The 27,206-nt window shown below is 45.7% G+C and overlaps 1 protein-coding gene across 1 annotated transcript in view; it reads right to left on the reverse strand.

Moving 5' to 3' along the window:
- The window catches only part of ATIC (5-aminoimidazole-4-carboxamide ribonucleotide formyltransferase/IMP cyclohydrolase), a 117,097-nt gene that overhangs the window by 54,921 nt on the left and 34,970 nt on the right, over positions 1–27,206 (reverse strand). Inside the window, exons 6-9 of the mRNA XM_030209952.1 lie at positions 26,954–27,105; positions 24,959–25,115; positions 24,010–24,135; positions 20,180–20,287 (exon numbers count right to left, since the gene is read on the reverse strand). Of these exons, the coding sequence (XP_030065812.1) occupies positions 20,180–20,287; positions 24,010–24,135; positions 24,959–25,115; positions 26,954–27,105 (543 nt within the window). The remainder of the gene's footprint in view (positions 1–20,179; positions 20,288–24,009; positions 24,136–24,958; positions 25,116–26,953; positions 27,106–27,206) is intronic.

The following is a 27,206-nucleotide window of genomic DNA, read 5'->3' on the forward strand; positions in this document are numbered from 1 at the left end:
ATTGACAGGACCAAGAAGCAATGCCAAAATTCCAATCAGTGATAAAAATGGAAATATTTTGCTAACACAAGAAAAATGGAATGTATGCTGGGGAGAGCACTTCAGGGACATGATGAATCAGCCAAACCCAGCTGAAACATTTGATTCTCGTGCTTTCACTCCCAATGATGAATTAAGAAAGATGAAATTATAGAAGCTGATACAGCAATAAAATCACTGAACAGTCTGCTGGATCAGACTAGACTCCAGCAGGACTCATGAAATATGTGGTATTGGGATATTAAAAGAACGGCATCTCAGAAGAATGGAAGTGAGAGGCAATTGTCAAGCTACCAAAGAAAGGTGTTATAGAGGGTTGGAAAGACATTACACTTCTGTTAGGGGCCCTTTTACTAAGCCACGTAGGCACCTACGCATGCCCAATGCGTGTCAATTCGGAGTTACTGCCCGGCTACCACGTGGCCCGTGCGGTAATTTCATTTTTGAAACGCGCCTGAAAATATATTTTATATTCTGGCGCGCAGCGAAAATCAGGCAGTAAATTCGACTTGACGCATGTAGGCGATTACCGCACGGTTAACGCGAGAGGCCTTACCACTAAGTCAATGGCTGGCGGTAAGGTCTCGGACCCAAAATGGACACGTGCTAATTTTTATTTTGCCACATATCCATTTTCGGCAAAAATTTTAAAAAAATGGTTCTATGCGCACCCAAAACACACGCAGACACCAGCGCAGCCCATTTTTTAGCACACCTTAGTAAAAGGACCCCTTTAATCCCTGGAAAAGTCTTTACTGTGCTGCTTAAGCAGTTGCAACATGTCCTCTTGAAGAGTAAGCAAGATTTCACAGTGGGCACTAATGCCCTGAGCAAATGATTACACTGCAGATCATTTCTGAACAAAGCCTTGCATTTCAAAAGCCACTTTCAAATTTCATGGATTTCAAAAAGGCATGCCATGCAAAGGGAGTCAATCAATGCACGAATATATGCTATCCCCCAATGGTAGAACATATTCAAGAACATTTATCTGCACTCTAATTGCTGTGTTAAGGTAGCTAGTCACTACCTCCTTTAATACTGTTACTGGTGTGTGACAAAGCTGTATACAATAGTCACTTTTGCTTCTTCTGTCTACAGACTGTCATGCAAAGCCCATTGATTATGCCAAAGTTGGCATTCAGTAAAACACTCAGAACTGGCTCACGGGTTTGGGCTTTGTTGGTGATATAGCACACTGCCAGGAGAAACAAGAACCGACCACCAGCTCAGAGAACTCTTCTGAAAGACTAGATTGAGTAGGCTTGACCATTCTGTGCATGTTTGATTGTAATCCATCAAGGATAGTAGATTGTACGGAATATACATTTTTGAATAAAATAAAATATAAATAATCATTAACCAACAACTTGTCGAAGATGTGAAGAACTTCACTTATCTTGGAAGGCTTATGCCCAATGACTGCAGTGTCGAGAGGATGTCAATTATAAACTTGGCAGGCAGCATCTATTTCAGATGTTTTTGAATATAGGCAATAACACCACCATGAAAAAATTAAGCTCAGTAAAGCTACTGTCCTGCCTAATGTGATCTATGCCTATGAAACACAGAAAATTACTACAAACATAGCACAAGAACTGAATGTGTTCATCAGTGTAGAGTTAGACCAATACTGCCATTTCCAGTTTCAGCCGAAACCAAAACTGCTAATTAAACTGTCATTTTCAGCCGAAACAGAAACTTCACTCGGAACTTCTCACTTGGTTTTGACCAAAGCCGAAACCAAAACCTAAAGTTTGACTGTGTGAATGTGAACCAAAGAGGCCCACTGGGGATTTTCAGAGCTTGTAGCCAGCAGCCCTCTACTAAACCCACAGGAAATTACCCTCAAGTCCCAGGGATTGCAAGCATGAGCTGACAACTGGGACAGCCATTTTTATTTATGCAATTTGAACATATAACACATGTACACGGTTGCCAAAAGCTTAACATGACATCAAAAACTCCATTATCCCATAGCGCCAATACTGATTTTCTTAAGATCTATGAAAGACTTCAGCTGTTCAGGCAAAAAGAAAACACATTTCACTCCGGTATAATGGACCAAATATTTGCAAAGGATAAGCTAGGAGGAAAGTAGCCCCTAAGTCCTTGGTAGCTTATCTCATGGCCAAAAACGCTTTCTTCTCTCCTGTGTATTCTTATGTACATCTGGATATATCCAAACACGCTGACCATAAAACAAAGCTTGTGCATTTTGTAAAATAGAGCCTCATAACAACATTTAGGTCTTGTTCAAACACCTAAAAGAAATTAAGAGAGTATCTCTATCTGAAATATCTGATATGAAGTCTTCCAAAATATCTGAAATATTGTTCACATCAATCTTCTAAGCTTGGGAGGGACTAGTCAATGCCTCCCCAGATGCTATTTTTGAAGTAGGCAAATAATATGCTTTATTCAATAGAGGAATAGTGTCGGAGGAAAATTTTAAAATATCAACACTGTATTTACAGTATACCTCAGATGGACTCATTCCCATTATCTTTGGGAGGTTCATAAAACATAAATTGTCTTCAATTAAAGTTTTCAAATTGGTCGAGCTTCTTTTGTATCAAGATATTACCTTTAAACTAGGATCTCAGAGAACTGACTTATATTCTCCTGCTTAATATCAGTCACAAATTTGGTTAAAGTGTCCATTCTACTGATGAATCAGGAAACGTCAGAAGATTTAGCCACCATGCCTTCAAGCTTACAAAGCACTTCCCAGATCTGAATGACTGAGAAACACCACTCTTGGGGCCCTTCCAGCCTCTATTATAGTCTTAGCTTCTGTAGGCTGTAACTTCAACTTGGATCCCGCTCTAGGCCTCATATCTGCAGCCACTTCAGGTGCAGAAAGGATCTGCCCTCAAACGGAGATCTCTGTAGGACAGGGCGGTGGTATCAGCTCTGGAGGGGACAAAGATGTTTCAGGTCCACAAACCATGGCATCTCCCTTTACATCGCAGGCAACAGGAAATCTCACTCTGGCTTCCTGAAGAATTTTCGTGGTGAAATGCTCAATGCTCTGTTGAGCAAGCGAGGAGGTGCACGTCAGCAGGAGAGCAACCCAAACCACTCTTTTACATTTAGTATGCAGCATTAGGTTCAAAGGAAGAGACAACAAAGCAGGAGAAACACAGAGCCGAGCTCCTACCACGAGTCATGCGTTCATCTTGATTCCGTCCCCTGGGAAGAGCCATTTTAAACAAGGATTCTCAACAAGTCCGGCACTTTTAGGTTCCCAAATCAATGCAGATGTAGTTAAATATCTTCTGAGGCAGGAACTTGTGATTACTAGCTTTTTATGCTTGCCCAAACTGTGCACAAGTAGCATTGAGAAGTTCTCCATTTTGTATTTAGTTACAAAACTGATTAAGGACAAGCATGATATAGATTACTACTAAAATAGGGTAAAGAAGTCCAGACAGCGTATGATACATACCTGTAGCAGGTGTTCTCCAAGGACAGCAGGCTGATTGTTCTCACGACTGGGTTGACGTCCATGGCAGCCCCCACCAACCGGAACAAAAACTTTGCGGGCGGTCCCGCACACAGGGCACGCCCACCGCGCATGCGCAGCCGTCTTCCCACCCGTGCGCGACCGTTTCCGCTCAGTTGAATGACAAGCAAAGGAATGAGTAAAAACGCAACTCCAAAGGGGAGGAGGGAGGGTAGGTGAGAACAATCAGCCTGCTGTCCTCGGAGAACACCTGCTACAGGTATGTATCATTCGCTTTCTCCGAGGACAAGCAGGCTGCTTGTTCTCACGACTGGGGTATCCCTAGCTCTCAAGCTCACTCAAAACAAGAACCCAGGTCAATTGAACCTTGCAACGGCGAGGGCATAACAGAAATTGACCTATGAAGAACAACTAACAGAGTGCAGCCTGAACAGAACAAAATTGGGTCCTGGAGGGTGGAGTTGGATTCAAACCCCAAACAGATTCTGCAGCACCGACTGCCCGAACCGACTGTCGCGTCGGGTATCCTGCTGGAGGCAGTAATGAGATGTGAATGTGTGGACAGATGACCACGTCGCAGCCTTGCAAATCTCTTCAATAGTGCCTGACTTCAAGTGGGCCACTGACGCTGCCATGGCTCTAACACTATGAGCCGTGACATGACCCTCAAGAGCCAGCCCAGCCTGGGCGTAAGTGAAGGAAATGCAATCTGCTAGCCAATTGGAGATGGTGCGTTTCCAGACAGCGACCCCTTTCCTATTGGGGTCGAAAGAAATAAACAATTGGGTGGACTGTCTGTGGGGCTCTGTCCGCCCCAGATAGAAGGCCAACCCTCGCTTGCAGTCCAATGTGTGCAATTGACGTTCAGCAGGGAAGGTATGTGGTCTGGGAAAGAATGTTGGCAAGACAATTGACTGGTTAAGATGGAACTCCGACACCACCTTCGGCAGGAACTTTGGGTGAGTGCGGAGTACTACTCTGTTATGATGAAATTTTGTATAAGGAGCATGAGCTACCAGGGCTTGCAGCTCACTGACTGTACGAGCTGAAGTAACAGCCACCAAGAAAATGACCTTCCAGGTCAAGTACTTCAGATGGCAGGAATTCAGTGGCTCAAAAGGAGGTTTCATCAGCTGGGTGAGGACGACGTTGAGATCCCATGACACTGCAGGAGGCTTGACAGGTGGCCTTGACAAAAGCAAGCCTCTCATGAATCGAACGACTAAAAGCTCTCCAGAGATGGCTTTACCCTCCACACGATAATGGTAACACTAATCGCACTAAGGTGATTCCTTACCGAGTTGGTCTTGAGGCCAGACTCTGATAAGTGCAGAAGGTATTCAAGCAGGTTCTGTGCAGGACAAGAGCGAGGTTCTAGGGCCTTGCTCTCACACCAAACGACAAACCTCCTCCACTTAAAAAAGTAACTCTTTTTAGTGGAATCCTTTCTAGAGGCAAGCAAGACGCGGGAGACACCCTCAGACAGACCCAACGAAGCAAAGTCTACGCCCTCAACATCCAGGCCGTGAGAGCCAGAGACTGAAGGTTGGGGTGCAAAAGCGCTCCATCGTTCTGCGAAATGAGAGTCGGAAAACACTCCAATCTCCACGGTTCTTCGGAGGACAACTCCAGAAGTAGAGGGAACCAGATCTGACGGGGCCAAAAAGGCGCTATCAGAATCATGGTGCCGTGATCTTGCTTGAGCTTCAGTAAAGTCTTCCCCACCAAAGGTATGGGAGGATAAGCATACAGGAGGCCGGTCCCCCAATGGAGGAGAAAGGCATCCTACGCTAGTCTGCTGTGTGCCTGTAGTCTGGAACAGAACAGAGGCAGCTTGTGGTTGGTCTGAGAGGCGAAAAGGTCCACCGAGGGAGTGCCCCACTCTCGGAAGATCTTGCGTACCACTCTGGAATGGAGCGACCACTCATGCGGTTGCATGACTGCTCAGTCTGTCGGCCAGACTGTTGTTTACGCCTGCCAGGTATGTGGCTTGGAGAAGCATGCCGAACTGGCAAGCCCAACGCCACATCCCGACGGCTTCCTGACACAGGGGGCGAGATCCGGTGCCCCCCTGCTTGTTGATGTAATACATTGCAACCTGATTGTCTGTCCGAATTTGGATGATTTGGTAGGACAGCCGATCTCTGAAGGCCTTCAGCGCGTTCCAGACCGCTCGGAGCTCCAGGAGGTTGATCTGAAGATCTTGTTCCTGAAGGGACCACAGACCCTGGGTGTGGAGTCCATCGACATGAGCTCCCCACCCCAGGCAAGATGCATCCGTCGTCAGCACTTTCGTGGGCTGCGGAATTTGGAATGGACGTCCCAGGGTCAAATTGGTCCGAATGGTCCACCAGTGCAGCGAATTGCGGCAACTGATGGACAGACGGATGACATCCTCTAGATTCCCGGTAGCTTGACACCACTGGGAAGCTAGGGTCCATTGAGCAGGTCTCATGTGAAGGCGAGCCATGGGAGTCACATGAACCATGGAGGCCATCTGACCCAGGAGTCTCAACATCTGCCGAGCTGTGACCTGCTGAGACACTCTGGTCTGAGAGGCAAGGGATAGAAGGTTCTGCGCCCTTGCCTCGGGAAGGAAGGCCTGAGCCGTCTGAGAATTCAGCAGCGTTCCTATGAATTCCAGAGATTGGACTGGCTGGAGATGGGACTTCGGGTAATTTATCACAAACCCCAGCAGCTCCAGAAGGTGGATAGTACACTGCATGGACCGAAGAGCTCCTGCCTCTGAGGTGCTCTTCACCAGCCAATCGTCGAGATATGGGAACACATGCACTCCCAGCTTGCGTAGATACGCTGCAACCACCACGAGACACTTCGTGAACACCCGTGGTGCAGAGGCGAGCCCAAAGGGCAGCACACAATACTGAAAGTGCCGTGTCCCCAGACGGAATCGGAGATACTGTCTGTGAGCTGGCAGTATCGGGATGTGAGTGTAAGCGTCCTTTAAATCCAGGGAACATAGCCAATCGTCTTTCTGAATCATTGGTAGAAGGGTGCCTAAGGAAAGCATCCTGAACTTCTCTTTGATCAGGTATTTGTTCAGGCCTCTCAGGTCTAGGATGGGGCGCATCCCCCCTGTTTTCTTTTCCACAAGGAAGTACCGAGAATAGAATCCCTGCCCCTCCTGTCCGGGTGGCACGGGCTCGACCGCATTGGCGCTGAGAAGGGCGGAGAGTTCCTCTGCAAGTACCTGCCTGTGATGAGAGCTGAAGGATTGGGCTCCCGGTGGGCAATTTGGTGGAGTGGAGGCCAAATTCAGGGTGTATCCGCACCGCACTATTTGGAGAACCCACTGGTCGGAGGTTATCAGAGGCCACCTTTGGTGAAAAACTTTCAACCTCCCCCCGACCGGCAGGTTGTCCGGTACGGACACTTTGATGGCGGCTATGTTCCCATGGATCCAGTCAAAAGCCCGTCCCCGGCTTTTGCTGTGGAGGCGCAGGGGGCTGCTTAAGCACATGCTGTTGACGGGAACGAGCGCGCTGGGACTGTCCCTGTGCCTGAGGAGGCCTTCGGGCCGGCTGGGTGTACCTACGCTTGGTGTAGGCGTAGGGCGCAGCCTGCCTGGCCCGGGAAAAACGTCCACCTGCAGAGGTGGATGCTGAAGGCGCCCGGGGAGAGCTTGTCGAGAGCGGTTTCCCGCTGATGTAGTTGGTCCACCAACTGCTCGACCTTCTCGCCAAAGATGTTATCCCCCCGGCAAGGGACATCCGCCAGTCGTTGCTGGGTGCGGTTGTCCAGGTATGAGGCACGCAGCCAGGAGAGTCTGCACATCACTATACCTTGGGCCGCAGCTCGAGATGCCACATCACAGGTGTCATAGATACCCCTGGACAGGAACTTTCTGCACGCCTTCAGCTGCCTGACCACCTCCTGAAAAGGCCTGGACTGCTCCAGAGGTAGCTTGTCGACCAGGTCCGCCAGTTGCTTCACATTGTTCCGCATGTGAATGCTCGTGTAGAGCTGGTATGACTGGATGCGGGTGACGAGCATGGAAGATTGGTAGGCCTTCCTCCCAAACGAGTCCAGAGTGCAAGACTCCCGCCCCGGGGGCGCCGAGGCGGTATCCCTCGAACTCCGTGCCCTCTTGAGAGCAGAGTCCACGACCGCCGAGTCATGAGGCAATTGGGGCCGCATCAACTCTGGGTCAGAGTGGATCCTGTATTGGGACTCCGCTTTCTTGGGGATGGTGGGGTTAGATAAGGGCTTCAGCCAGTTCCGAAGCAGTGTCTCTTTGAGGACATTGTGCAACGGCACCGTGGAAGACTCTCTAGGTGGTGATGGATAGTCGAGGACCTCGAGCATCTCAGCCCTCGGCTCATCCACAGAGACCACGGGGAAGGGAATGCAAATAGACATATCCCTGACGAAGGAGGCAAAGGAGAGGCTCTCAGGGGGCGAGAGCTTCCTCTCCGGTGAGGAGAAATATCTGGGGTCCTCCTCCTCCCCCCACGAGGCCTCTTCCTCGGTGTCGGACATGAGCTCTTGCAGCTCAGACCTGAACCGGGCCGACTGCAAGGAACCATGTCCTCGATGATGGCGTCCCGTGCCGGCGGGGATGAAGCTCCCTCCATTGACGGGGATTCCACCTACGTGGCAGTCGACACCGGTACCGCAAGCGGTGTCGGAGGCCTCGGCATCGGGCTACAGCACGCTGGCGCCCCCATCAACGGCGCAAGCACCTCCGGTGCCGGCAAAGCCTGGTGCATCAGCCCTTCCAGAATCCCTGGAAAGATGGCTCGGAGGCACTCGTCAAGGCCTACTGTCGGGAAAGGCAGGGGGGCCGGTGTGGGTGTCGGTGCCGGAAGCTGCTCGGGTCCAGGAGACGGTACCGAAGTACCCATGGACTGACGCAGCAACACCTCTTCAACCGAGGGGGAACGCTCCTCTCGGCACTGCTGCTTCCTCGGCGTCGAATCATCTCTGGAGGCGCCGGAGCTGGTAGTCCCGTGTGCGACCGATGACTGTGCTTTTTATTCTTCTTTCGGTGCCCGTCATCGGCGCTCGGCAGCAGAGATGAAGAGGAGGTAGACCCCCCCCCCCCGGCCTCGAGGGATCGGGTCTGACAGGGTTCGGTCCCGATGGCCCTGGGTAGAGGGAGTGGCCGGGGCCGATTGCCCACGCGGCCGTCACCCCTGACGTCGCCGGTGGACCGGCAGGCCAACGGTACCTGTACTCCTGGGGTCGGTGCCATCGTCGGTGCCGATTTCGTTGATATCGGTACTGAAGATCCGGCCGTCGACACCGATGCCGTCGAGGGACCGGCGCAAGTTCCAAAAAGACGGTCCCGAAGAACTTGCCTCGCCACCTGTGTCCGTTTCCGCAAGCCGAGACACAAGGTGCACGTCTTGGTATTATGCTCCGGCCCAAGGCACTGGAGGCACCAAGCGTATCGGTTTGCGAGATCTGCCGGCCGCACCGACCACACTTCTTGAATCCGCTCGGGACCTTCGAGGACATCGACGGAAAAATCGCGTCAGCAAAGTCAAAGTCGTCGATGGTGGCGGTGAAAAGCACACCCGAAAAAGAAATGACCGCGGGGCCACAAGGCCGCAACGAGGCGCCCCAGCGACTAAAGACGACGAGGGGACAAACTTCTTTTTTTTTTTTAAACAGAAGAAAGGAAGAAGAGAGGCGCGAACGCGCATGAAAAGAGAAAAAAAACTCGCGGCTAGGCCGCGATCCGGTTTCCGGGGCTGACAGAGAGAGAGACAATAACACGTCTCTCTCCAGCGCGGAATCGAAAAAAACTGAGCGGGAACGGTCGCGCACGGGCGGGAAGACGGCCACGCATGCGCGGTGGCCGTGCCCGGCATGCGGGACCGCCCGCAAAGTTTTTGTTCCGGTTGGTGCGGGCTGCCGTGGACGTCAACCCAGTCGTGAGAACAAGCAGCCTGCTTGTCCTCGGAGAAACTAGTCTACACTGCAGACATTATACCAGCCTGATGCACAAGCCAGAATTTAAAAAAAAAAAAAAAAAAAGCCCATTAATGTTACTGAATGCGAGGACTACATGCTCTGAAAAATTACAAACCAAGAGCAATACATTTCTCAAATTATTGTATAATATTTAAACTTCATTTCATTGTAATATTACCCTACTAACACTACAATCTGACCAGTACTTGTGCTTGAAAACAAATCACTGCAGGTTCCTTTGAATTTAGCTTCTGTACACCACAAGATTAAAACACTGCATCATAATCAAACCCAACACAGCCTGGAAATTCTTTAGAATCACCCAAATAGTATCCAAGCCAGAATATATATTATAATTTAAATAACGAAAGGCCATATTTTACCTCCAAACAAAATAGCCTCTGAGACATGGACCTCAGCTAATGAAAACAAATTAAAATTCAAAGTGCTTTTACAATGGCTGGCTTTGTGTTACATTTGGAGTGACAACTGATGTCATATCTACACAGAGAGGCTAATTCATGAGGAGCTTATTCTTAAATTTACAGGCTTAAATTCCTGCTAAACGTCTATATCAAAAGCATTTATTAGGAACACTCTATTTACCATATAAACTACCATGCAAGATCATAACTGTTATTACTTGCAATCGCACACACAAAAACAATGCAGAGTTGTTCCCCCTACCCAGACTACCTTACAATCCCTTGTGTTCTAGTGGCATAGTCAGAGCAGGAGTGATCCCCCCCCCCGAGTCAGTCACTCTTGCACGTCAGCTCTATTCTCAAAATAGTTGCGTGACCTCTTACGGAAGTCTTGTGAGACTACCACTAGAGGTCAGGGCAGCCATTTCTAGAGTAGAGCTTACATGGGCAGGAGTGACTGGGGATCATACCTGCTCTGACTACACCCCTATTGTGCTAGAGATTGTAAGATAGGCCCAAAAGAGGCAACTACAGGTGGTTAGTTTCGGCCAAAATCGAAACCACAGTGGTAGCCTTTTGACAAACTGAACCCTGGCAGAAAAAGGATTCTGGGCCAGTTCCAGCACCGTAACTAAAACTTGGCTGACCTCTACATCAGTGCCTGCAAAGAATTCTTGATGTCACCTATCATGACCATACTACCAATGAGAAAATTCTGACAGCCAACTCTATAACACCTAGATATTATACATGAGCAAAGAGTCCTGCTGGATTGACATATTCCAAGGCTGCAAAATTATCAACATCCCAAAATCGCAATGCAACAGACACCAACAGGTGAAAAGAGAAAGCAAGGGAGACAAAAAAAACATCTAGCATAGCACGTTCAAGGAAGTACAAAAGTATTGCCATACTGGGACAGACCGAAGGACCATCAAGCCCAGCATCCTGTTTCTAACAGTGGCCAATCCAGGTCACAAGTACCTGGCAAGATCCCAAAATAGTACATTTTATGCTGCTTATTCTAGAAATAAGCAGTGGATTTTCCCCAAGTCCATTTTAATAATGGTCTATGGACTTTAACTTTAGGAAGCCATCCAAACCTTTTTAAAACCCTGCTAAGCTAATGCTTCTCTGGCAATGAATTCCAGAGTTTAATTACACGAGGAGTGAAGAAATATTTTCTCCGATTCGTTTTAAATTTACTACTTTGTAGCTTCATTGCGTGCCCCCTAGTCCTAGTATTTCTGGAAAGAGTAAACAAGTGATTCAAGGAAGATCTTCAGAATGTTAATATTAGCTGGGAAGAGATGGAAACTGCTGCAACCATTTGAACACTTGCAGTCCAATGTGCCCAGATGGATCTAAATCAGAGTTTAAATAAACATCCCATTATAAAATCAAAACCTAACTGCCTAACTTTATTTTGGAAGAAACTTACTACACTCTGGGATTTATTTATTTATCTAACAATGATACAAGAGTAGAATTAGTCCAGTACAAGCTTTTGGGTAGGACCACCAAATAAGTTTCACATGGCCGGCCATCTATATGGCCGGCGCCATAAACAGCTGTCCCCGACCGTATTATCGAAAAAGCCATCTTTTGTTTCGATAATACGGTTGGGGCCGGCCAAATGTCAGAGATGGCCGGGTTCGAGATGGCCAGCATCGGTTTTCACCGATAATGGAAACTGAAGCCTGCCATCTCAAACCCGGCCAAAACCAAGGCATTTGGTCGTAGGAGGAGCCAGCATTTGTAGTGCACTAGCCCCCTTCACATGTCAGGACACCAACCAGGCACCCTAGGGGGCACTGCAGTGGACTTCACAAATTGCTCCCAGGTGCATACCTCTACTACTACTACTACTATTTAGCATTTCTATAGCGCTACAAGGCGTACGCAGCGCTGCACAAACATAGAAGACAGTCCCTCCTTACCTTGGGTGCTGAGCCCCCCAAATCCCCCCCCAAAACCCACTCTCCACAACTCTACACCACTACCATAGCCCTAAGGGGTGAAGGGGGGCACCTACATGTGGGTACAGTGGGTTTTGGGGGAGGTTTGGAGGGCTCCCATTTACCACCACAAGTGTAACAGGTGGGGGGGGGAGGATGGGCCTGGGTCCACCTGGCTGAAGTGCACTGCACCCACAAAAAACTGCTCCAGGGACCTGCATACTGCTGTCAGGGAGCTGGGTATGACATTTCAGGCTGGCATAGAGGCTGGCAAAAAAATGTTTTTAAAATTTGTTTTTTGGGTGGGAGGGGGTTGGTGACCACTTGGGGAGTAAGGGGAGGACATTCCCGATTCCCTCCGGTGGTCATCTGGTCAATTGGGGCACTTTTTTGAAGCTTGGTCCTAAAAATAAATGGACCAAGTGAAGCCGGCCAAGTGCTCGTCAGAGCCGGCTATCTTTTTTCCATTATCTCATAACCACGCCCCCGTCCTGCCTTCCATACCCTTCCAAAACGCCCCCCTTTATCTTTGCCTGGCTCTGCGATGGAAAGCAGTTGGAGCCGGCCAAAATCGGCTTTCCATTATACCAATTTGGCCGGGTTCATGAGATGGCCGGCCATCTCCCGATTTGTGTCGGAAGATGGCCGATCTCTTTCGAAAATAAGCTGGATAGTCTCCAGTAGGTTGAAGAGGCCTGTGTATACCAGTAACTCAAATGCACTTGAGTCAAATACCAATGATACATTATCTTAACATTATTCTCTTGAACATTTTTTTGCTATTGCTATTTTTGCCAAAGTAGCTTCCACGGCCTTCCATTCAGAAGGCTCAACAGTAATTCCAAGCTCCTGTTCCCATTTAAATCTAGGCCGCAATTCTACAGGTCCAATATTCCTAAGATACCCGTATAACAGGGGTGCTCAATATTGGTCCTAGAGGTCCGAAACCAAGTTGGGTTTTCAGGATTTCCCAAATGGAAGCAGTGAATGAAAATAGATCTCATGCATATTCATTGGGGAAATCCTGAAAACGCAACTGGGTTGCAGACCTCTAGGACAGACACTGAGCACCCCCTGCTGTATAGTATATCCACTAAAAGTAGACAGTCTTCAAAGATCTCTTCTTAAAAAACAGTAGCCTCTCTCACTAAAAAATGAGCTAATTGGAGATGAAAGTAAAAGTGTGCTTGTGGGTGCTGATAATCTCATGCAAAAGTCTCAAAGGACAAGATGGAGTCAATGCATGGCTATTGAACATATACCAGATAATGGTCATAGAGGAGATATATCAAGGATTTTACGGCAACTTAAGCAACGTTTGATTTATCAGTAGACACATTAATTCCTCGAGGCTTGAACAGTCCAATAGAAAGGGACGATTTCTTTTGATTGGCCAATGGTTGTTCAGTGCAATAAAGCTAGTTGAATAGAAAAAAAAAAAAAAAAAAACAATCCTGAGCGTCTAAATTCCTCTTTGCCATTTTTTGCCTTTATCATTTTGAAAAACGTTTCACCTCCTGATGCAGCTTCGCGAAACAAGGGGGCCTTTGTTGAGGAATAGGACCTTCAGCAGTTTGCCTTTGGCATTTAACCACAATCTTCATTGCCCGGTGCACTTTTATAGCTGAAGAGACATTAAGGAAGCTAAGTGCTCAAATTTAAATCCATATATGAAAAAGTAAAGGCTCTTTTAGGTCTTTGGAACTAAGACATTCATTCTTTAACCTTAAAATTGAGTAAAGTACTTGCCACTATTGCATTTTTTTTAAATATTTTTGGTAGCAATTGTTTTTTTTCCAGTAATGGCTTTTTCTCCCTTTAGGAGTTGTTTTCCACTGCGGTTTTTCCAACTAGCCAGTGAGCCGATGAATGCGCACCCCATTAGGTTGCTGTTTGTAAAAGTCTAAGACTTATCCTGGGGCTGTTGAGGCTCGTGTTTATTAATGAATAATTGAAAAGGTGGAATACTCTTTCTCAATTTTTAAGAGAAGTAGTAGTTGTGTATATTTGATAACTTTCACTAAGTCAGCTTCTGACTGATCTCCTCTACAACTTACGGATGTTTACAAAAGTTCCCATTGCTAAAAGCATCATAAAACTGGTGTATTTTTCCAATGCAGAATCAGGAAATTTGCAGATGACTAGGAAGGTGAGAACAGTCATGATCTTGTCTAACTTTCCACAATATTGCTAATGGTATTTTAAAAACTACCTTTATTGTACCCATGTGTAGAACAAAAGTGCTGACTTAATGCTTATGAGATGCTGCACATCTGAATCTTCAGCATTTAGAATGAGATGTTTGGCTGACTCTGCGAACTACAGTAAGCGGTGGGAGTGCTGACAGGATCAAGTACCTCTTCATTCATCTGCACTAGCACAGTAACTGTCGCTCAATACACAGGCCTTTCTTCCGTGCACCATTTAACATCTGTCATCCAAGAACTGCTTTTATAATACCCGAGTTATCTATAAAATACTGGATGCTTAGAAAATCTTGACTTTCTGTGATTGTGCTACACGGAATGTGTAGCATGTTACCTCAAGAAGAGTAGAACGTGTACAGTTGTTAAGTCTGATCATTTTCCTGGCTACCAGCTGCAAATTGTAACAATCCCTTTTCCCCAGGACTACGTACACCAGATGTTCTGTTACACTCAGCAGCAAAGAAAACTACATTCTGTATTAGAGTATTACTGCAACTTTTAAATCCTTTGCTGCAAGCCATGATCTGATGGAAGCATTATACACAGTAACAGAGAAAAATATAAAAATAGGGCCCATCTGTCTCACCTCATCTCAGCAGCTGACCCTGCCTAAACTAATCCAGCTCCAGTCACCCTTCCTTGCTCTTACCTCCACCACCTGCTGTCACCCAAATAAGCTTAACTGCCTGTACATCACTGTACTGACAGCTGAAGTAGACAACCATACTGCAACCTATGTGGCTGAAGTAGTAAGCCATGCATTAGAACTGTGCATCGAGGTATAGCACACAATTTCCTAATGCACTCTCCATGCAGTAAAACTAAATGGCATGTAAATTGCTCCACTGCTAAATGTGTGCAGACAGGAAAAACTGTGCACATCAAAGTCACATGGGGATCAAATTACACACTGACAGAAAATGAAAGGGGGAAAACCTCCTATGATTCCTCATTTTTTTTTAAATTATTTATAATTATTGTATTATTAAACAAGCATATCACTTGCAATAGAAATATTCCACTATAATAATCAAATTCACAAAATTACATTTTTAACCAAGAAATTATACTCTATAGCTTCATAAAAGTCCACAATAGGAGTCCAATATTCCTACACTGGAGAAAAAGAAGAATCAAAATAATCTCTTTAAATTATAATTGAGATACAGACGTGTTTCTGTTCGAATACCTTTAACTAGGAGCACTTCTAGCTATTAAAAAAGCAGAAAGCTGATCAGGATCAAAATACACATATTTCACAGATTGATAAGAAATTACGTCTCATTTTAATGTGGCTGTCATATCCAGGACACCCCAGACATAGAGAATCCCAAAAGCTGCAACACCGAGCATCACCTTTTTTTTGCCCCGCCCCCTCCCCTCAGCTGGTTGGCCATTACTAATCTGGTCACAGGGACACATCCCCCAAAGTCCTCTTCTTCCACTGCCAACTCAGAAAACAGCAGTGCCTTACCCCCAGCAGCACGTCAAGACATACCACCAGGGGTCAGCCTGCCAAATAAGGGAATACCTCATATCTGGCAGGCTGACCCCTGAAGGTCTATTCCAATGTATCGCCAGGGGTCAAGTGCTACCAGAGGAAGGAGCAGGTAGAAATTGTCCCTGCTGGGAGGAAGTAACATCACTAGCATCACTGGCTGGGATGGCTACCTGAGGCAGGAGTTCCGCAGTACAGGGCTCTTCTAAGCAAGAATTTAGCACATCCCAGGGGATAAATTGATCAGACCCAGCCAAATACTGATGCCTAACTGTGAGAAGCAGGAGCAAAAGACAGTAAACTTTAAGCTGATTCAGACAGTTTTCTTAACCTGGAGGTGGACTGAGCACTCATGGATAGGACAAGATGGTAGCAAAGGATTGCACAAAGGAAGACAGAAGTCCAGCAAAAAGATGGATGCAACCCAGTCTTCTACACTGAGTGCCAGATGTATGATGTGTGAACTCAGTGCAAAAAGCTCCTGGCTCTCAAGAGAAGTAGTCCAATTTCTGGAGGAGCTGAGGCACACAAACAGGTATACAGAGAAGACATAAGGGGGGGACACAGTACAGAAGTCCCACTTCTAGTCTAGCAACCTCTGTTTTGCCTTAGAGCAGTGGGGTCACCTGAAAGGATCTTTGTGAGGAAGAAGCGATCCTGTAGCCAGGACCTGCCCTCCAGGGAATACAATACCCTCTTGTACCAAGAACATGTCTCCAAGGGCTTCTATACAGAAGGGAAGGGGTAAGATAACCATTTCAGTTGAAGATTCAGTTATTAGGCATGCAGATAGCTGGGAGGCTGGTAGGCGTGAGGATTGCTTGGTCAAAAGCCAACCTAATGTGGTGGACTTAACATGTCACCTAAGATTTTAGACAGTGCTGGGAAGGAACTGGCTGTCTGGAAACACGTGGGTACCAATGAGATAAGAAAGTATGGGAGGAAGGACTAAGGGGAAATATATTTTCACTCAACAAATAGTTAAGCTCTGTAACTCACTGACAGAGGATGTGATATAAGTAGTTAGTGTATCTGGTTTTAAAAAAAGGGTTGACAAGTTCCCGGAGGAAAAGTCCATAGTCTGCTATTGAGACAGACATGGAAAAAAGTCACTGCTTATCCCTTGGATCAGTAGCATGAATTTTGCTACTATTTGGGATTCTATCACATACTTGTGACCTGAATTGGCCACTGCTGGTAGTAGGATACTGGGCTAGATGAACCATTGATCTGACCCAGTATGGCTATTCCTATGTTCTTAATGCCACTCCCCCTCCCTTTCTTCCTACCCTGTCTTTCGTCAACAGATTATAGCCTGGTATAACTATATTCCCAATCATGGTTCTCTGTGAACCATGTCTCTGTGATTGTCATTAAATCACAATCAACCTCTTCCATCACAGCCTCTAGATCCAAAACCTTTATTTCCCATACTATAGAGCATTAGAGTTTGAATGTCAGAGTCACAGACGGATATTTTCCCAATAATACTGCGAAAGCACAGGGAACTGCAAGGTATCATTGGCAAATTAAGATCAGAACAAGTGCGCTACAGGTGGACCTTCCCTTGTGGACCGAGTTTTGGAGTTCATGAGAAATCGTATTATGTGAACTCTAGGGAAGCAGCGATCAAACCCTTACATTCCCTGGGCTGGTAGCCATCTGAGGAAGCACTGGAGGATATTTCGGCATATGGAGGCAGCACCGAATTAGCAGAGGGCTACTTCCGGGAAAGGTGTCTCCAGAGACATCATCAGCCACTTCGACAGAAACACGGGCACCAGAAGCAGTAAAATATCTGGGGGTGTAAATCTCTAGAGGAGCAGTTGATTTGTTTTGCTTGAATTATAACATGGAATTTAAGTGCTGCTTATAGGGATAAAGCTAGGTGGCAAGTAACTAATCTTTCTTGGCTTATGTTACCACGTACATTCTCCTTTGCCCCCCCATGATGGTGGTGTCTTGATCCCAGTTTCAGCTGTAAACTCTGCTCTTCGATTAGTGTGTCTGGTGAATACAGATAAACGCTTACTTCTCCAGTAACCACTTTGTTAGACTTTTCAGCTGTTTTTACTTTTTATCAGTCTTTTATTCTTGTTTGATATAACAGCACCATAACCCAAAGTCAGAATTTTACTCTCTGTTTGTGCTTGAAGATCGCTTGCCCAAGGCTTTAGAGTGCTGATGCAGTGGTATTTTAAAATTGTTTTCATGCTCCGTTTGGTGCCATTTTCAGGTACTCGTGTATAGTCACTAACCGGCAGTATTGTTCTAACTGATTTTATACTTTTAACCGGTCATACTTTTCACCAGTTTTCACTTTTAGGCTTTAGCGACTATTTGAAGTCTCTTCATTATTATTCCTTTTTTTTAAACTTTACTTTCTCAAAACGTGTTGTATTGATCAGAATACTTTTTAATATATTTTTCCATTATAAACTAATGAAGGTGCCTTTGCTTCTGTAGCTGGCAGAGCTCCTGTTGTTTCTTTAGCAATGCTTATAGATTGCATCAAGTACCACACTAGTGCAGTGGATTCAGAGGTGGGTTCTCCTTTTCACTGGCCAATACAAATATGTTCTTAATGTATTCATGCTGTCTCACCAGCCCATTACAACCAAATCACCCAACTGTGTGTCTTAAGTTTCATTCCTTTTAATATATGTACTCCCACATATCATATAAGATAGGTTTTTATACTTTATAAATATGAATGTTGTTTTATTTGCCCTTTATAGTTACTCCTTTAGTAAACTATACTGTATAGTATAACTATAGTTACTCCTATATAGGAGTAGCTTAGTGGTTAGTATAGCAGACATTGATCCTGGGGAACTGGGTTCGATTCCCACTGCACCTCCTTGTGACTCTGGGCAAGTCACTTAACCCTCCATTGCCCCAGGTACAAATAAGTACCTGTATATACTATGTAAACCACTTTGAATGTAGCTGCAAAATAAAACAAACAAACAAAACAACACAGAAAGGCACTATATCAAGTCCCATTCCCTTTCCCAATTTTGTTACCATTAGAGTATATGGTGTTTACATTTTTACACACCATGCATCATGCAATATAGTTATGTTCTAACAATTATTTCGGTGATTCTAATCCATTGTTTTATATATGCAGTCCATAACCTCTCTTTTTACTTTTTATTGATTTAATGTTTTTGACTTTTGATTTTTATTATACTTATTGATGTTTTTATGTAATTGTTTATGCACGGAATGTTTGTGACTGCTGAAGCAGGTGGTTTGCCATGCCAAAACATGGACCCACGTTGGGTCTTTCTTTGGTGCATCAGTAAAGATTTTCAAGTTGCAACTCCCCAAGTGGAACTTGTGTGTGTGTCATCCTCTACTTCTTTGGTGTTCCTTGGACTCTTGAAGAGGTTATTTCCAGTTTTCCCTTAGGTAGTCTAAGAATTTTTACTACAGTTTAAAGGCTGGGGAAGCAAAACAAAAACAAAACCACACCAAACTTTAGTTTTTGGTTTTTTTTAATCCATTGCAAGGAATTCCTCTTTCTACCGTGTTGACTACGCTATCCTTTACCCCTGGTGTTTTACTGTGGATTTTTCTGTGTTAAAACCCTTAGTACAAATGGGTAGCAATATTAGTATAGGAAAAAAAAATCAAGAGTAACCTACTGCAATAAAGAATAAGCCCCCCACCCCAAAAAAAAAAGTTAGACTGGTGTATACTAAAGTTCTACTGCAACTCTGTGATGTGTGACCATCATCTGTCAATGGGACCTTGTTAGCGCTACCATTGCCCCCTCCTTTCTGGGGTTTTGCTTTGGCCAGGTAAGCAAGGATGTTTCTACATAACATATGAGAGAAAGTCTCTCACTGCTTCCCACCACTCTCTCTATGAAGCACCCTTGTGTTCTTTCCAGTTCCAGTTACCATATTGCATCTTGCTATTTTTAACACACCACTGCCTGAAAGCAAAAGTGTTGTATGTGATGCAGAACAGAGAAAATGAGAAGTAAAGGTTAATGTGTCTATTTTAAATCATCAATCGCTGATAACTGAATATTAAAAAGCAATTGACACTAATTAGATTTTATGTGCACTACTCACTAAGCATATTCTATGAAGTAGTCCATGTAAATTCTAGCATGCAAATTGCAAAAGGGGGTGTGTCCATGGGAGGAGCATCAGAGGGTCATGGGCTCTCCTAAAATTTATGTGCAGTGTTACAGAATAACCCGTTCTGTGCCAAAATTAGGCTTGGGCATTTACACCAGGTTTTCACTGGTGTAAATGATTGCACCTAAATTTTAGCCGCGAGGATGGCGTTATGTGTATTCTATAAACCGTGACTAAAGTTAGATGAGGTTTACAGAACACGCATATTCACGTTTTTCCATCCGCGACAATTTTTTTGGCGCCAAATATAGAATCTGGCCCTATATGTCTCTTTTTATGCAAACATTTCTCATATTACACTTTCCCTTTCAGACAACAATATGCTCAAAAATTAGAGGGCTTTAGAAAAAAAAAATGAACTACAAAATCCAGAACGCTTAATGAAGCATCATGGGTCTGAATCACCCAAACAGCACTCTTATCCAGAAGTGAGGCGGATTGGAACAGCTAGGTATCTCACCAAGGAACACTGACCACAGAACTTACCTCGTGCTCTTGCATAAGCAGTTGCCAGAGGGGTTAAGGTTTTATGGAGATCATGTACCATACAGACTTGTGCTTCTTCCCCTGTGAGTGGTATTCCCACTGCAGCACCTAGTAGAGAAATACGACAGTCAGCAAGCATAAAGGGGGGGGGGGGGGGGCGGTGGGAATGAAAGTGTGCCTCAGTCCACATGAAGTAAATGTTAACAGACATTAAAAATGGCCATATATAGTAAGCATTGTTCGCAGAACAGAGCATTTTCACTGATTACACTACACCCCACTCAAAAATTATTTTTCATACAATCAGGATCTGTCCTTAAAACTCTTCATACTTCAGGTATAAGGCCCAAGTAGTTTACATCAAAAAACATTCTCCATCAACTGTCTACAGAACAGAATTACATACACTGTATCAACTTTAAATTTAAAAAAAAAAACAACAGCAGCTACAAGATGAAGAGGAAGATAACTCTGTGATGTTACAAACACAGCTTGACATCAGGGATTCCCAATTGTAAGCCACAATATAGATGACTGGGACCCAAGTCACCTAGACTAGGACATGAAATGTATCTCCTTTCAAGGCAGAAGTTTTAAATGACATTTAGGATGAAAAAATTAAACAAATTATTTGGTCTGTCACACAGGATGTAAAAAATAAATAGTGAAATTTATTCTTACCTATTAATTTCCTTCCTTGAGTCTGGCTAGACCAGTCCACACAGTTGGTTATATCCCCTGACCAGCAGATGGAGATAGAGAAAAACAGTTTCCAGTGACATCACTGGTATAACAGCAGGCGCAACCTGGAATTAGGCAGTATTTACCTAACAAAAAAAAAAAAAATACAGAAAACTTCCAAAAGAGCATCCAACTAAATTAACTAATTTGAAGATAAAGGAAGCTCCAAGAAAACCAGATGAAGGAAATGAAAATCCAGAGCAGTCAGTGGGTACTCCCAACCCAGAGTCTTTCGGGCAGGATGGTGGACTGGTCTAGCTGGACTCAAGGACAGGAAATTAACAGGAAAAAATAAACTTCACCTTCTTTATCGTCTAACTAGACCAGTCCACCAGTGGGATGTACTAAAGCTCATACATCCAGGAAGAAGCTCACAGATCTAATTTAAAATGCTTCACAAAGAAATGAAGGACCATGTGGCTGCTTAACAAATGTCCTCTGGACAAACAGCCCAGGCCTCCACCAAGAAAATGGCCTGGGCCCTAGTTGCATGAGTCCTGAGGCCAATCAGAACAGCCTTACTCGTCAAACTATACACAGCATCAATGGCTGCCTCAATCCAATATGCAATTGAAACCTTAGAAGCCATTTCCTCTTTATGAGGCCATGAAACTGAATGAAAAGATGGTCTGATCTGCTAAACTTATTACTTGCCTCCAGATATTTCATCAAAATTCTGCGAAAATTCACCCTCTTCCCAAACTGAAGCGGAAATTCAGGCAGCAAAACTACCTGGTTCAAGTGAAAAGCGGACATAACCTCTGGAAGAAAGGAGAACACTGGACATGGAGACACAACATCAGCAGAAAAAGACAAACAGAGATCCCTACATGAAAGAGCCTGTAGCTCCGAAAACCAGGAAAGGTCTTTTTAATGCACTCGATCTGCAGCCCCTCCTTACCTCTCTACCCTCATCTCCCCTTACGTTCCTACCCATAACCTCCGCTCAAGACAAATCCCTCCTTTCAGTACCCTTCTCCACCACCGTCAACTCCAGGCTCCACCCCTTCTGCCTCGCCTCACCCCACCCCATGCTTGGAATAAACTCCCTGAACCCATGCGCCAGGCCCCCTCCCTGCCCATCTTCAAATCCTTGCTCAAAGCCCACCTCTTCAATGTCGCCTTTGGCACCTAACCACTTTACCTCTATTCAAGAAATCTAGACTGCCCCAACTTGTCATTTCGTCCTTTAGATTGTAAGCTCCTTTGAGCAGGGACTGTCCTTTTTGTTAAACTGTACAGCGCTGCGTAACCCTAGTAGTGCTCTAGAAATGTCAAGTAGTAGTAAGGATGTCAGATGCAGAGGCTCAAAGGGAGCTCCCACCAGAGCCTTCAGGTCCAGAGAAAGATGGCACTGGGGGAGGACTGGCCGAAGAGAGGGACAAAGTATTTAACCCCCCACAAAAACTTGACCACATCAGGCAGAGCCACCAACAACCTGCCCCTCACGGAACCCTGGTAGCAGGTCAGTACAGCAACTCGAACCCTAAGAGAATTAAGGGCCAGACCCTACTCAAAACCATCTTGGAGGAAAGAATCATGGAAATATCAGCCCTCCAAGAAGAGAGTGGCCTCTGACCATACCAAGACTCAAATGTCTTTCTCACTTGGACGTAAACCAAAGATGTGGATGCTTTCCTACCCCATAAGAGGGTGGCTATGACCAGTGCCAGGTGCCCCTTACACCTCAAGCGCTGCCTCTCAAGAGCCAGGCTATAAACCAGAAATGATCCAGATTTTCCAGACAACTGGACCCTGGTAGCAGGGGTAGAGGGACCTCTACCAGAAACTGGACCACATCCGTATACCGTGGGTGTCACAGCCAATCGGGCACGACAAGAATGACTAGAAAAGGGGTGCTGTGCTATCCTGCAAGTTCCAGCTCACCAATGGCTGGACATGTTCAGCAGCAACCAGGCAGGCCAATTCTGAACTAGCACACTGATTCCTGCCACACCCTGAACAGTTCTCCGACTGAAAAAACAAGGACACTTTACATTTTCTGAAGAGGCCTCAGATCTAACTCCAACCTCCCTCAGTGATCCACAATAAGCCAATATACTGAATCACTCAGGGCCCATTTCCCTGGGTCCAAATAGCGGTAGCTGAGGAATTCCACTTATACACTGTCCATTCCAGCAATGTGCATTGCCAAAAGAGCAAAGAAAAATGGATCTCTGCCCAGCTGCATAGCCATAAAATCTGGTCCCACCCTGTTTGCGGATATAAGTGACTGCTATCATGTTGTTCGAGAACACCTAATCTGCCTTCCTTCAAATAATAGGAAGGAAGCCCTGTAGCACCAAGCGAATCACCCTGGACTCCAAGCGGTTGATGGACCAGGAGACCTCTTCTGCCGACCAAATGCCTTAAACAAACTGGTCTGACCTCAGGCTGGCACTGGTGATGACCACCACCCACTCCAGCATAGTCAAGGGGATGGAAGCCTATGGGGTTGGTGCAAGCAGGGACATCTGTAAGGTACACCGGGGAGGGACGGGGTTCAGAGACAGGAAGGCAGATGCCAGGACGCAGCAGAATAAAGAGGGGAAAGCGTGATGTGGTGCCACCACTGGGTGAGCCTGAGCCCACCTAGGCACCCGTAGCTACCCCACTAGCCAACAGTAGCCTGGGTCCATGGGAGTCAGGCTGGAAAACAACAAAAAGACAGTTGCACAGTCCAACCGACACCATCTGCTGGAGGTAGAGAAATACTGACTAGCTCCAGGCTGCACTGGCTGTTATACCAGTGGTGTCACTGGAAACAGTCTGGTTTTCTCTACTTCTGTCTGCTGGTCGAAGGATATAATCCACTAGTGTGAACTGGTGTAGCTAGACAAATAAAGGAAAAAAAGATTAGTCCTGTTGTACTGAAAGACAGACACCATACATCAACTCTTAATTCTGCTGCACTAATAAGCTACTTTCAACAATGATCTGGAAACTAGCTTTCAAAATCATGGTCTGTCATGCACTGGAACACCAACTGGCAGCCATTTCCAAAACAAACTACATATATCAAGCAAAGAACGAGAGAAGCTTAAGGAAAAAAAAAATCACCTGTACATTTCCAGCATACATTCACCTACCTGCAGGGCTGACATGTTTGAAGGAGGTCGCTGCAGGCAGACCCAACGCTGCCCTGAGCTCTTTCACTAGCTGCCAGGCATTGAGAGCGTCGCAGAGATTAATGAATCCTGGAGAGCCATTCAGAACTGTGCCCAAAGCAGAATGAACATTTCAAACCAGTAGCCAATTCAAAACCCAGTTAGAAAAAACAGGGAGCCAGTTTGTACAGTGCTTATATCATTTTAGTGATAACTCACTTAATAAATTTAAGGCTTGAGCCAAGCACGCAAAGTCCTATTTCTGAGAGTGTTCCTCCTGCATTAATATTTTAGATTATAAAGCACTCCTTAACAAATTTTGCTGAAATATTAATGAATTCAACCCTAGCACAAGTTGTATGGCAAACTTCAATTTGCATTTTGTTTTGCTGTTTGCCAGCTAGAGACAAGGTGAAAGCTTATTACAAACATACGGCTAGAGATACTGATGTGTGCTATTGTGTTACAATGCGTTATTAGCAGTGTGTTTATTCTTTCAAAAAAGGTGCCGGTACTCAAATGCTGGGCAACCCTTCAAGGGTGGGGTTATCACTGAGGGACTCATCCCACAATAGCCAGAACCCCTACAACCAGTCACAGAATCTATGACAAGGCAGAATTGGTGTGTAGAGCCTGAGCTCTTTCATTAAAACTTGGGGTCCATGGATCAATTTTAGCAGACAATGGAAAAGGTGCTGGTACTCAGTACCCCCAAGTACCCCCTCAAAAAAAGCCCTGGTTATTAGTAACTAGGTCCTACTGCATAAAATGGGACCTATAGGGTGACGCAATTGTACCCATTAGTAACTCGAACCCATAATTCTTAATTGAATTACCAACAAGAGTACTTCAGACTTGTCATCGCCTGTATTAAAACGTCCCATTCTGTTATCATTAAGACAATATACCCCCACCCTGAAATCCATCTTACCTGTGAGAGGAAGTTTAGGTCGCAGTGTATATAGCTGTGCAGGAACCTGGTGGGGGTTCATCCCATATCGCAGAGGAAGCTGCGATACCCCCTTACTATACTGCTTCCTGAAGTAATCTGAAATAGCATCATCATATTGGGCAGTGTGTGTAAAAGCCTGAAACAAAGAAATTAGGGAGGGGGGTGTATAAGAAAATGTTCCAATTTCAACTTTGCAAGCACTTAACCCCTATAAGGCTCTCATCCAGAATTAAGGACTCGAGTGTGAGATGAGTACTGGCATCCAAAGATAGCAGTTTCCCATCTCAAGCAACAGGGTGGACAATTGTCCTGGTTGTGAAATGACTCCTTTTGAAGAGGGGAAGGGTGGAAGCAGGAGAGACATTAACAGGCTTATTTTCGAAAGAGAAGGGTGCCCATCTTCCGACACAAATCAGGAGATGGGTGTCCTTCTCTCAGGGTCGCCAAAATCGGCATAATCGAAAGCCGATTTTGGGCGTCCTCAACTGCTTTCCATCATGGGGATGACCAAAGTTCACGGGGGCGTGTCGGCACCGTAGCGAAGGCAGGACTGGGGCTTGATTAAGAGATGGCCGTCCTTGGCAGATAATGGAAAAAAGAAGGGCGTCCCTGACTAGCATTTGGTCGACTTTACTTGGTCCATTTTTTCTTGCGACCAAGCCACAAAAAGATGCCCGAATTGACCAGATGACCACCAGAGCAAATCAGGGATGACCTCCCCTTACTCCCCCCCCCCAGTGGTCACCAACCCCCTCCCACCCTAAAAAAAAAAAATAAATAAAATAAAAATTAAATGTTTTTGCCAGCCTCAAATGTCATACCCAGCTCCATGACAGCAGTATGCAGGTCCCTGGAGCAGTTTTAGTGGGTGCAGTGCGTTTCAGGCAGGCGGATACAGGCCCATCCCCCCCCCTACCTGTTACACTTGTGCTGGTAAATGTGAGCCCTTCAAAACCCACCAGAAACCCACTGTACCCACATGTAGGTGCCCCCCTTCACCCTTTAGGGCTATGGTAGTGGTGTACAGTTGTGAGGAGTGGGTTTTTTTTTTTTTTTTGGGGGGGGGGGGGGGGTTGGGGGGCTCAGTACACAAGGTAAGGGAGCTATGCACCTGGGAGCAATTTGCGAAGTCCACTGCAGTGCCCCCTAGGGTGCCCAGTTGGTGTCCTGGCATGTGAGGGGGGACCAGTGCACTATGAATGCTGGCTCCTCCCACGACCAAATGGCTTGGGTTTGGTCGTTTTTGAGATGGCCGTCCTCGGTTTCCATTATCGCTGAAAACCCGGGACGACCATCTCTAAGGTCGACCATCTCAACATTTAGGTCAACCATCTCTAAGGTCGACCTAAATGTTGAGATTTGGGCGCCCCCGACCGTATTATCAAAACGAAAGATGGACACCCATCATGTTTCGATAATACGAGTTTCCCCGCCCCTTCACAGGGCCGTCCTGCGAGGACAGCCCCAGGAAAACTTGGGCGCCCCATTTGATTATGCCCCTCCTCGTAAAAATTTGCCCTGCCAAAAAATAAAAAATGCAATAGGGTGTTGGAATACACTCTCTCCTTACCATTATGTTCAAGATATGACTTGGATTGGCCACCAGTTTTGCTGATGTGAAAAATGGATGTACTATGCATAGCTGCGGACCCCCTCCCCCCAAATAAAATGCTACCATATCTGGTCTGGAGTGGGAGAGATTGATGGAACAAGAATTTATTAGATCAGCCTTTTTGCCCATTTCGACTTGCATACAGTCTCTTGAGGATTACAGCTCTTTCAGTCGTGAGGGTTCTCACAGGGTAGGAAGATGGAATAAATGTGATTTCCCATTTTGTTACGCAGGTACCCAAGACCCAAACACAGCAAAAAAAAAAAAAAAAAAAAAACACATGGAAGTGCTTGGTATCTAAATTCATAAGACCTCCCCCCTCCCTCTATGTGTTCTGATGATAACAGGAGTTCTAACAGTACCTTTAAGGCCAGCTGACGTCTAACTTCCAAGGAAGTGTCCTTATTCTGAGTGCACTCCATCTCAACAGCCACAGAAGCATAGTCCCCTGGGTCACATACCACAGTGACTCTAGCGTGGTTCTTGGCAGCTGCCCGCAATAAAGTGACACCACCTTCACACAGAAAGAAAGACTGCACTAACATTATGATACGTACACAGATCCCTAGTTTATCCGGCTTACTAGGGGCTGCCAAGCCTCTTATCGTGGTTAAT

The sequence above is a fragment of the Microcaecilia unicolor genome, chromosome 7 (genome assembly GCF_901765095.1).
Source record: "Microcaecilia unicolor chromosome 7, aMicUni1.1, whole genome shotgun sequence".
Taxonomy (NCBI): Eukaryota; Metazoa; Chordata; class Amphibia; order Gymnophiona; family Siphonopidae; genus Microcaecilia; species Microcaecilia unicolor.